Source organism: Homalodisca vitripennis, unplaced genomic scaffold, assembly GCF_021130785.1.
Source record: "Homalodisca vitripennis isolate AUS2020 unplaced genomic scaffold, UT_GWSS_2.1 ScUCBcl_2848;HRSCAF=7970, whole genome shotgun sequence".
NCBI classification, from domain to species: domain Eukaryota; kingdom Metazoa; phylum Arthropoda; class Insecta; order Hemiptera; family Cicadellidae; genus Homalodisca; species Homalodisca vitripennis.
The window spans coordinates 10,552-22,633 of record NW_025778974.1 but is presented as its reverse complement, the minus strand read 5'-3'; the positions used below and the strand labels follow the sequence as shown (position 1 = coordinate 22,633).

General features: G+C 33.8%; 1 protein-coding gene across 1 annotated transcript; it reads right to left on the bottom strand.

The window, feature by feature from the left end:
- Positions 1 to 8,151: 8,151 nt before the first annotated feature.
- LOC124372299 (sentrin-specific protease 8-like) lies at positions 8,152 to 8,634 on the bottom strand. Its single transcript, XM_046830681.1, has one exon. The coding sequence runs from the start codon at positions 8,632 to 8,634 to the stop codon at positions 8,152 to 8,154; it is 483 nt and encodes a 160-aa protein (XP_046686637.1).
- Between the last annotated feature and the right edge of the window lie 3,448 nt (positions 8,635 to 12,082).

Below are 12,082 nucleotides of genomic sequence, written 5' to 3'. Positions count from 1 at the left end.
ATATACGTAAATATGGAATTTCCTTCTAAGCTTTTGGTATAAGGATGATTGTCCTATTTTTGGGTTATGTATTTTATAAAATAACTCATTCTTGTTTTCACTCCCTCCTTGTTAACATATTTAAATTTGTTAAAACTTAAATTTTTTACGTAAATTAGTAACGTGATGTATTTATTGATATTTAACAAGAATTTTTCATTAAAAAATAAATATCATTTACATAAATAAACAAAGCGTATTTGTTGATAAGATAGATAAGATAAGATAAGATAAGATAAGATAAGATTTTTTATTGATTATTAGACAATACATGCAATAGATCACGTCAGAATACTTATACTAACAGTAAAATTAACAATTTAAATTAAACACTCATTATAGAAGACACAATAGATTTTACATTAATTTAATACAATAATGTTAGTGAGACAAAGGTGTACTATTTAGCAGACAATACACTAAAAAACTATCTCACTGATGTCAGATGAATAAAACTCTGATATGTCATAAAACGGCCCTCTCTATACCAGCCACTTAAATAACAGTTTTAAATTTATTGAATGTAACACTCTGAGCATTCAGTGGTAGTTTATTGAATAGATCTATTCCAACGGCCTCATATGAAGTTTGAAATTTTTGAAAGTCCTTGTGAAAGGTTTGTTGATCAGGTTAGCGCCTCGGTATTGTGAATATGCATGTGCTTATTCAGTGTCAGGTTTTGAAAATTATTTTTGACATGGATCAAGCAGTAAAAAAATGTAAAGATTTATAACTGTCAAAATGGCTTCTTTTTTTAAAAATCGGCTTACAATGATCTTTGAAATTAGCATCCGCTATAACTCTCATGGCTTTTTTCTGAGTCAATAAAATTTTATCAATACCAGATGCATTGCCCCACAAGAGCAGACCATAACTAATGATGCTCTGAAACAGTGCAAAGTAAACCATTCTTAGCGTATCTTTGGAAACATAAAGTTTTAGTTTTTCGCAATAAATATACCACCCTGCTCACTTTTTTTATGAACATAACCAACATGTATGTGCCAAGACAGCGTAGGATCTAGAAAAATTCCTAATAGTTTTTACACTCTCAATTGTCGTTTCATTCAAAATTGCTCTATTAAGAGTAAATACCAAGTGTTGGGTCTTCTCTGTGTTCATAAATAACATATTGGCTTTATACCAGTTATCGGCTTGATTTAAAATAATTTTAAAATCATTAAAAATTAAGTCTAATGAAGGTTGAGTTTGTAAAAAAAGTAACGTCATCAGCAAACATAACCGATCTGAAATTGACATTAACATCTAAATCATTAACTAAGACTAAAAACAAAAGTGGGCCCAGAACAGATTCCCTGTGGGTAACCACGGATGTGTATTACATTGGTGGTTGTATAATATGTTTCCAATCACGAAATATGTTTTCAATCCTATGTTAAATATGACATTAAAATTAGTTTTTAAGATGAACGTATTGAACAATCATAACATTCCGTACGTTATACCCACAGAAACATAACCTTGTTTTCATTTAGATGCAACAAAAAGTACAATTAAAACACGTTTCATATGACTTGTGTACAGTTTAAAGCTTAAAGCTAGTTCAATTCCTTCATATCTATAGAGATAGTGAGGTCAAACATGTACACTTTAGAGTGACTTTATTAAGTGACTAAATTCGAGGTAAGCTTACACATAATAGTGCCTATTGTGTATTTGTTACGTTAAAATCACTTTACAAGTAAAAGGCAAATAATTTTCAAATTTATATTTTTCATTTGGAGTTTGTATTCTATGAATACGGTGGAAGCAATAATCACAATTTCCTGCATTTTTCATTGTTATAATACAACAAGAACAGAAGACTTAGAAGGAGGTGTTTACATGTATCCTGTTCTTTACTGAAGAAAGGTTAAATACTATGACTGATAAATAAATAGATATTATTGTCCTACATTTTTATATTGCAAAAACATTTTGGAATCAATGATTCTATCATCAGGCACTTCACAATTGAATAAATATTTTAAATTTTTGTAGATAATACATATTAAAATAATATATCGTAATGGATTTTGAAATATGATCTGCCAGTATAAAATATTTAAACACAATTGCATTTTAATTTTCTCATAAATTGAGATTAGAGTACAATTTTAAATTTTAATAGGTCTGTCTTCATAAATATAAAAATATAACTAAAACTAAAACGATTAGTTAATTGTAATATGCTCTTACTAGATGAGTTCGGTAGAATGACCGAATATAGAGAGTTTTTAACGAAAACAGAAATTTGTTATCCAAAAATGTGAAACAAACATTTGATTGAAATTATTAAAAAACAGTTTCTATCGTTAAATCAGCTTCAAATTATTAAAGTTCTGTGATATCTTTTTCATTCATATTTTAGGATTAAATTAAATAGAGAAATTAATTTTATTCGACTTGTATATTACGCAAGAAGATCCTTGCAAAATTACACCCACCTCATTTATATTCGACATAGAAGCAATTTAAGTTACAAACGTCTAACGTAAAGCCATCCGTGTCTCAGTTATAGTACGTTTGGGATATTAGTGCACTAACAATGTTACAATGTTCTCCAGCAATTCCCCGACGTTGGCCGGAATGAAGGAAGAAGTGATAAAACTGGTTGAATAACGTACATTCACCACTGAAACATCTCTTAGTGTGGAAGTAAGCTTAATTATGTATTGTCCAATTAATCTGTAAAATTAAGTTGAGTACTCTGTACATTAACAAAAATGTACTAAATTTTGTATTTAACTAGGTAAATGTGTTAGCTGTAAAATAAAAGATTACTTAGTATTATATAAAAAACAAATACTAGTAAAATTAAATGTTTACAGATATAAAACTAATACAATAATTAGGGCTGTTACGTTGATAATTATTATATGTATATAATTATTAAATATGTTATATATATATATATTTATACATATAATATAATATTATATATTATATACATACAAATTACCCATCGGCAGTTATAAAATTTTAATAAACCATAAAGTAGTAAACTGCTGGCAATTTCGTTTTTTTTTCATATTATATTATTTGTCAAAATTCCATGTAGTTTTGTAGTTTCAGGTGTAAATTATGTTATAAAAGGTTGCATAAATAAATTACTTACGTTATATTAGACTTACATTAAACCAAATAAATTATTATAATTTATGAAATGTATCTTTGTTATGTATCTTGTATAATAAAAAAAAATAATTCATTGTTTTTTTATGACGAAGGAACCAATAACATATAATAGATAAAAAGACGTATCAGTTCACGATAACAATTATTCCTGTGTTCATCGAGCGTAAAGAAACACAGGCCTGGGAACGACGTACTTCATCTGCTCTAACCCCAAACTGCTCTTACAGGAGGGTGTCTCATGCCACTATATTTTCCTACTTCACTCTTCCTCAGTACTTTTGTAGATATTGACAATATTCATTATTAAAATTGTTACTTTTTTTGGTGGTATTATTTGTTTCAAAAATAAAATAGGTATATTTTATTCTTTCTAAGTTTTTAAACCGATTTTCGTTATTGACACCTGTGAATTTTGTCTTTGCAGATTTTAGTTCGTACATTTCGATTAATGACTTAAAAACTACTTTAAAGAACTTTTCTTATGTTTAAACTGATAGTGTGTATTATTCAGGTTTAGTTAACATTAAGAATTAGAAGTACACTCCAAATTATTTAAGTTGTATTAGTTATGGAGTTGTTTGGTTAATAATTTCCGTTTTTAATATCACCAGAGAATTCTTTCTTTATTAAGTAAAAAAAAAACTGTTTAAACTATTCCATCACAATAAATTTAATTAATTTAGTTATTGAAATATATGCTTGATATATGCTTCTAAGTTGATAAAGTGCGCATTCAAAAGTTTTAAATGTTATAAATAAATAAATAAATAAATAAGGACTTTATTTTGGAGCGGTTTTCAACAATAATTGCTGGTTTACAAAACGACTCATGTCTTATTATAGTTCTTAAAAAATTAAAAGCTTATTTTATAGTTATTAATAAATAAAAACACAATATTAGACATACAGTTATATATGGCTATATCACCTTGTATTGTACATTAAATACTTGTATATATTTTCTTTGTATGTCGTTTCAGATACACCCTGGCCTGTTACGCTGGAGGACAGTTCATTATATAATTTGGGAGCAAAGTACGCAAATCGCTTTCTTTCAAATTCACGGCGAACGCGAGGCATCTCCAATACTTGATCCTGTCTAGTACTGCGAGATCGGACTTGAGACCTGCTTTTTAGTTTTTCTCTCAGATATCCCGGCCTGCCAGTGGTCAGGATTCTGTAAACCAGGCATGAGGAGCGCAGGGTACAAGTATCAGCTACAGTCAACAAACCCAGCGATCGTCGAGCCTCCGAAACGTGGTCAAACCTTCTTAAACCACATACATACCTTACACACATATTTTGGACCCTCTGTAATTTTTCTAAATCTCCTTTAGACACAATGTTGCCATAGACAGGGAGGCAATAATCGATCACAGAGAGCACAAGAGCCCGGACAAGGCGAAGCCTGGTCTCTCTAGGAAACATGTGCCTATGCTTGTATAGCATTCTCAGTCGACCAAGTGTTCGCCGACAAACAGCACTTACATGACCAGATAGTGTGAGGCCACTATCAAGCATGAGGCCCAAGAGCTTTGACGATTCACACTCCTTCAGTCTGACACTGCCAAGCAACACCTCACCCACTGTCTCCGAACCCACATTGGAAGGAATCGACAACACACTACACACTACACTTTTCCTTGTTCAGTTTAATCCCATGCCTCTCAGACCAATCATGGACTATGCTTAAGTCAGCATTCAAAATGGAAACTGCTGAGTCAGCTCTTCCGGCATCATATGAAAACACACAGTTGAGCATCATCGGCGTATGAATACAAGCGACTATGTTGCAAGTCTGAACCCATAGTGGCGGAAAACAGGGTGAATAGAATGGGCCCAAGGCAACTTCCCTGTGGAACACCAGCAACTCTCTATTTAAAGATGAGGAGAAATCCATCCCAATTTTAACCTTTTGTCTCCTATTCACCAAATAGGAATCAAACCAAGAAACCACCTCTGGTCGAAAACCATAAAAATGCATGACAGCCAACAACATCCTGTGGTCTATTGAGTCGAATGCATGTGAAAAGTCCAGCATTGCAAGAAGAGATGCTTTCTTATCCGCCCTTGCGTGAAGCAACTCGTCACAAACGAGCAAAAGCGCAGTTGCAGTGCTATGGTCCTTCCTGAACCCAGACTGTAAGGCTGGAATGATATTCTCTGACTCCAGAAATTGTACCATTTGTGAAACAACCAGCTTCTCCATTATCTTCGACAGGGCAGGCAATACCGAAATTGGACGCAGCTCGGATACAGATGAAGGTACTTTGACTTTGGGAAGAGGCAGTACAATTGCCTCCTTCCATGCATCCGGAAAAGTGGAAGTGGCCAATGACTGGTTAGCTAAATGTGTTATGGCATCAATACAATACGGACTTATCATTTTAATAATTTTTATTGATATGCCATCAGCTCCAACTGCCTCTGATGTGATGCTATTCAAAGCCTCCTGCACTTCTCTCATTGTAACACTCCTGAAATAGAAATCACAAGTGACACTCTCTGATTTGTTTCTTTCATAGAACTGTACGCAATCATCATTTGCCATGATACCTAAGCCCATACCAACGAAATACTTATTGATTTCTTCCAAATCTTTTACAAAGTTGGGTATGGCTGGATCGAATGGATCAGTGACACCACTTGTCCTTATTTTAGTCCAAAAGTCTCTAGAGCTTTTACATTTCTCCATTTCAGTTCTAAAATAATTTTGTTTTGATCGTCTTATTTCATTGTTGAGCATATTTCTAACCTTACAATATGTTTTTTTTACAAGTTTCATTTCCTGTAGATAGCATTTTCTTCTTATAATAATCTTTTTCTATGGTTAGTTTGAATGATTTGTTTATTTCTCCATGGAGATTTCTTTCTGGTCACTCTCTTATGTACTAGAGGTGCATTTTCATTAAAAACTTGAATAATAGCAGAATTAATAAAATCTAGAATGTCATCTACATTGTTCATAGACATAGCATCTTCCCACCTAATACTGGACGTACAATGTATCATATTGTCAATGTCAAATCGGGAGAAGTCACGATAAGTAACAAATCTAGGAGGCCTTCTTGATTTTTTTTGTTTTTATATCGACATATGTCATCTTGTGATCAGATACTCGAACACCTCTTGAGTCATAGATGGTTGACATATCCACGACGTCACACTGTACGTATTTAACATTGCTATTTACAATAATGTGATCAATCAAAGTTGCACAGGTTTTAGTAACCCTTGTAGCAACTTTAACCAACTGAGTCACCTCAAGGCTCTTAAAGAGTTTTATTTGCAAAGCGGGTCTCTGGGGATGATAAATCTAACAAGTTAATATTCAAGTCACCCATTACAACAATATTATATGCGTACTGGGCCATATCATAAAATACAAAGTGGAGAGCGGGCTCTAGACAAGTGTAAGGCATATCTCCTGGTCTATAGATAATGCAAATACAGAAAGATTCACTTTTAACACTTCAATATTCCACAAATATGCTCTGGAAAATTACACTCTTCAAATTGAAGTGATTTTCAGCGAAAATTGTAGGCAGTTCTTCACATATAGTGCCACTCCCACTCCACCACCTCTGGAGGCAACTGCATTTCCCTTTCTGTCGCTCCTAAACAATGAATATCCACTCATCGCAAACTCATCAGAAGATTTACTTTTCATTCAGCCAAGTTTCCGAAACACACCAAAAACATCCAGGTTTAAATCCTCTACCACGGCACGCATCTCTTCGAAAGCCCGTGGAAAGAGAGTTCATATTTAGATGTGCTATCCTGATAAATTTTATCAAGTTTACATATCCGTTTTTTGGCTGCACCACATTCCCCATCATCCACAAGTCTCGGCAAGCCAGATTTGTCACTGTCAACCGGAAGTTCAACATTCAATACGGCTTCAACACCGTCAACTACAGTTTCCAGCAACCCAACCTCAACATCATCCACCTCAAGCTCACCCCTCGTTACGGCGTCCACACCGTCAGCCACAGGTTTTCAACAAGCAACCTCCGACAACATCAACTGGAAGCACACCACTCGTCACAGCGCTTTCAGCGCTAGACAAAACCCCATCCGAAGCCATTTCACAGGATGTAAGCTGCTCGTAGACATTCAAAAGTGCTGCTCCAAACACAGACACCCCCTTTCTGTTAAGGTGTCTGCCATCCCGAGCAAGATGGTACCTTCGCACCAGCTGATTCCAGTTCAAGAAAACGACACCAAAGTTTCCAGACATCAGCTCCAACTGCTCATTAAATTGTGCTAATGCAGTTCCACTAAAGTCAGACCTTGGCAAAATGCTGTCAACTAAAACAACACTGTTTGGAAAACGGATTCGTGTTGTGTATAAACAGGTCCGCCATACAGTGCAATGCCTCGCGCTTGCCGCATCCCCCATTGTACCCCAGCACCACCGTTATATTTCAAAGGCAAGTTATTGGTTCCTACATGAAAATGAATTATTTTAGGTTGGTGCTGCAAGAAACCCATCAACTTATTTTTTACATCTTTGATTTTCGCCCCAGGGTGTACCCTAACAGTACAACCACTTTCCTTACAAAGCTTCCCCGAATATCGGAGAATTGGAATCACCTATAAGCAAATAATCAGCATTACTTTGCTCAACGGGTTTTGAGAGAGTGATTGTCCTCCAGAGTAGTCTGGCCTGCACATTCTACAGCCGGTAACATGTCATCAGTGGCACACAAAACCACTCAAAAAACCATTGCATTATTTAGGCCTACTGTACAACTACTACTTTCAACATTTATTTTACTCTTATTTTTAGAGGGGTTTCTTTTATCTTTGCTTTTCAAAGAGTCTGTTTTACGTTTTTCCTTGCATTTTACATGACCAGAATTTTCACTCCAGACACCTGAAGAGCTCTTAACAACCTTAACAACTGACTCAGTAACAGAAGTGTGGTTACTTAAAACTACAAATCTATTTTTACAAGGTACTTGATTATGTTTATTCCGGATTTAAGTTTTGCCTGGCACATTTTTTACCTTTCACAACTTTCCACACTTTATCATTTGCCAAATTTGACCTAGAATTATTACTACTTTGAGAACTTGGTACAAGAGTGGCATTAGTACTACCATGTGTCTCAGAGGTGTCAGTGAGATGCAGTGTGTTGTGAGTCAATGCGAATCGGTCGCACACCTGACCGAGCAACAGCCGAGCGTTAACAAGAACGTGAACACCACATTCAAAAGACTCTGTCTGCTGAAAAGTCTGCCCCTCACTTATTGGAACACTATCTAATCCAAGGTTGACAAGCAACGCTGCAGCATGCCGCTCGTTCAGGCCGCGCACCGAGTCGTAGTGTACTGCTGTTCGTGTTGTGTTATCAAGGAGCAGTAGGCTCCAATGTGACCCACCATTCTGCTCAAGACCCTGGTCACAATTGTTTAATACAAAAAACACCCAGGATTTGTTATAAAACGACATGTCACTTAAAGCCTGATCTACATAAGTTCTACTATGCAGTTTGAGAAGTTGCGTCCAAAGTTGGATCAACAAACAAAATATCATTTTGAATTCTAGTGACTTCAGAATTCAGTAACCTGATATGATCAGTTATAATTTCATCTGATAACCATTTATTGTTTAAAACCTTCAATGAGGATTCAAGTTGAACAATCTTATTAGTGTTTACTAGCAGCTTATCTTTTAAAACATTACAAATGCTTTCATTTTTTTCGACCAACTTTTTTAGTCTGCTATTTTCTACAATTAGCTTACGATTAGCACATTGAACTGTTTCGTAGTCATTTACAATGTTATCATGTTCTGCTTGCAGATTTCTCAACAGAGAATTTGTATTTTCGGCCTTAGACAACTTTTTTCTAATGTCCTTAATCTTAACTTCTAAAGTATTCTTTTCATTAACTAAATGGTCATTATTGCTAAGAGAGATATTTAATTCAGAACGGTGAGAATTCCTTTCTACATCCCTCTGTGCACTCAAATAGTCCAGTTTCTTCTTTCAAGCGCTCATATTTACTACACACGTCATTCAGCTGTCCGCAGACGTCATCAAACTTCAAAACAACGCCAGAAGCTCCATTAATCAATTCATTGCAGTCACAATCACAATTTGATACAAGTTTATCTAGCTGAATACAAAATTCAGAAACTAACGTACTAGCATCATCGTTAAAATTAGTGCAGTCAAATATAAAGCTATCCATGGCCAATAATAACTTTAGTCAGATTTAAGGTTTTTTTAGATTTTTTGTCAAAACAATAAAATATCTAACCTAATCTAATAATAAATAATAATAAAATATATTTTAATAAAATATTAAAATAGTCAATAAATAAAATAAATTAATTTAAAAAGTAACATAAAATAGCAACAATAATATAGTTATAAACATATAAAACAAAACAATACTTAAAACCTAACAACAACAACAACGAACAACTACAAATAACAAGGCTTCAATACTGAAAAATGTAAGACATAAAATATATAGTCTATACAGATGCCTTCAAGTTAAGCGACGATTTACGTAGAGCTCAGATGTTGGTAGGGTGCGTCACTTTATTGAAGGCGCAAGATAAAATCCACCGTAGCAGCAGAGTGTAGTACAGCAAGGCTCGGGCGTGACGAAGGTTAATAGTGGGACAAACTAGTGCGGCGATGTTGGTAGCGCCAGCTGTGCCTTGCAGATGCGCAGTAGTCCCGCTTGCCGTTCCGTCTGACAGGCCGCTACAGACTTCCCTTCTCCGCTCCAAGTATGTTAAGTGACGAGACTGACATACACTACTTTACAGCTGCGTGTCGTTTTCTTTGGCAACTTGGAATGTTCTCCTTTGACACTTATTAATACATTAAAAAACTTCCGTGAACAACATAATAACTAAAACAGTTTAAAATATACAACAATCACGGAGCATAAAAATAAGTAGACTTGCAAGGCTGAGCAGGTCTACCAACTCAATTGAGGTTTAGTCAGGACAATTAATGTTATGTATAAAAGTTATTGGTAAAATTAAAGTTTCAGAGACAAAACTAACACAATAATTAAGGCTGATTATAATACATAAAGCGTATGATGTCTTGGAAACTGACTGACTTGAAAATTACAATTTATAGGCCGAGCGTTTATGAGGCCTATCACTTCAGAAGGTGGAAAAGGACGTCACTCTGTCGGTCTGATAAAAAGATATATTTAATTACACTAACACAGTTCAATCAGTAGATTTCTAATATACTCAAACAATGTTTTATTTTAAACTAAATCATTTAACTACAAAAAACTTAAACACGAAAATATAAATTGATGTATTTACTATAATAAACGAAATATTATTATATCAGATTTTAACAATGCTTTTTACAATTTATGCCGCTTACAATATATTGAGTTAATTAAAATTCCCGTTTTTCAACCTCCTCCACACTCGGTTAAACATATTAAGTTACCCTAAGATATTTACCTCTGCATAAAAAAACACTGCGTCAATATCTAAATTTATAACCTCCATGTTTTACCAAACTGCGAAAATCAAAATTATAATACGTATCGTGAAACATTTAAATTTTCGATATTTAATATCATAAACTAAGAACATAATGATTTCTTATTTAAAATTTTTAAGGAGCTTCGTATTTGAGACCGATATGATAATATATTTGATAACTTTTTTATTTAATTAACATACGCAGTTGTCTTACGTATAATTTTAATGTGAAAATATATTGCAACTGTAAAGCTTTGTCACACATTTTTTAAAGCTCATCCTTTCAATATAATAAAATATTTATTAAAACTGATAAATATTCTATAAAAAGGCTAAGCGCTAACGTAGCATATAATTTGGAAGCTGATAAATTTTATTTCTGTATCCCTGTCTGATCAATCTATATCTCGAGAAAAAAACTGACTTTTAAACGTGAAATTTTGTATAAAGCTTTATTTGTATATATGGAACATTCCAATTCGATAATGTTTAATGCCACATCTTAAGATTTGGCTGAGAATTAGCTTAAATGTTTACATTTGTCTTATAAGTACTCATAATGGCATAGGAAAGTAGCAGAGTGAATAATTTGAAAAAAGATTGACTACAATAATATTTTAACACATGATATAAAGCCTAACTATTGACTGGATATGTCAATACCTTCAAACCTGAATTGGCACTATTTACACTCTGCTGCGTTCATAATTGCCTCTTTACTATATATATATATATATATATATATATAATATATATATATATATATATATATATATATATATATTAGGGGTGTACGGTCCATTTTTTTTGCTGAGAACACTGTTACAGGAATAACATATCTCGAAATGCTTGAGAATTATCTTTTCCCCCAATTAAAGACTGATTCGAATGACTTTATTTACCAACAGGACGGGGCACTGCCACATTGGATTCTGGCAGTCCGGCAATTTTTAAATCAATGAATTCGTGACCGGTGGATCGGCCGCGCTGGAAAAAGATTTGTCCTTGTGGGGTTTCATCAAAGACTCTGTATATGTGCCTCCACTACCAACAACAATGGATGAACTGAGGAATCGCATTACAACAGCAGTGGAATCAGTAACTCAGGACATGTTCGCTGCAGTGTGGGATAAATTTTAAATACCGCATAGACATATGCCATGTATATAAAGGTTGACATATTGAAAACTTTTGAAAAGGTATGAAAAAAAAACTTTTTGAGTTTCCATTTCAGAAAAAAAAAAATTGTTATTGTATATGTTTACTACGGTTCCAAATATATACAAGCCTAATCAGATGATTCTTTTTGATACACCCTGTACTATGCGCATTTAATTGAGTCCTATATAACCATTGAATAAAGCAAAAACATGCAATATAACCACAAATGTATGTTTTACTCAATATTCCGTTTTTGGTTTTGTGA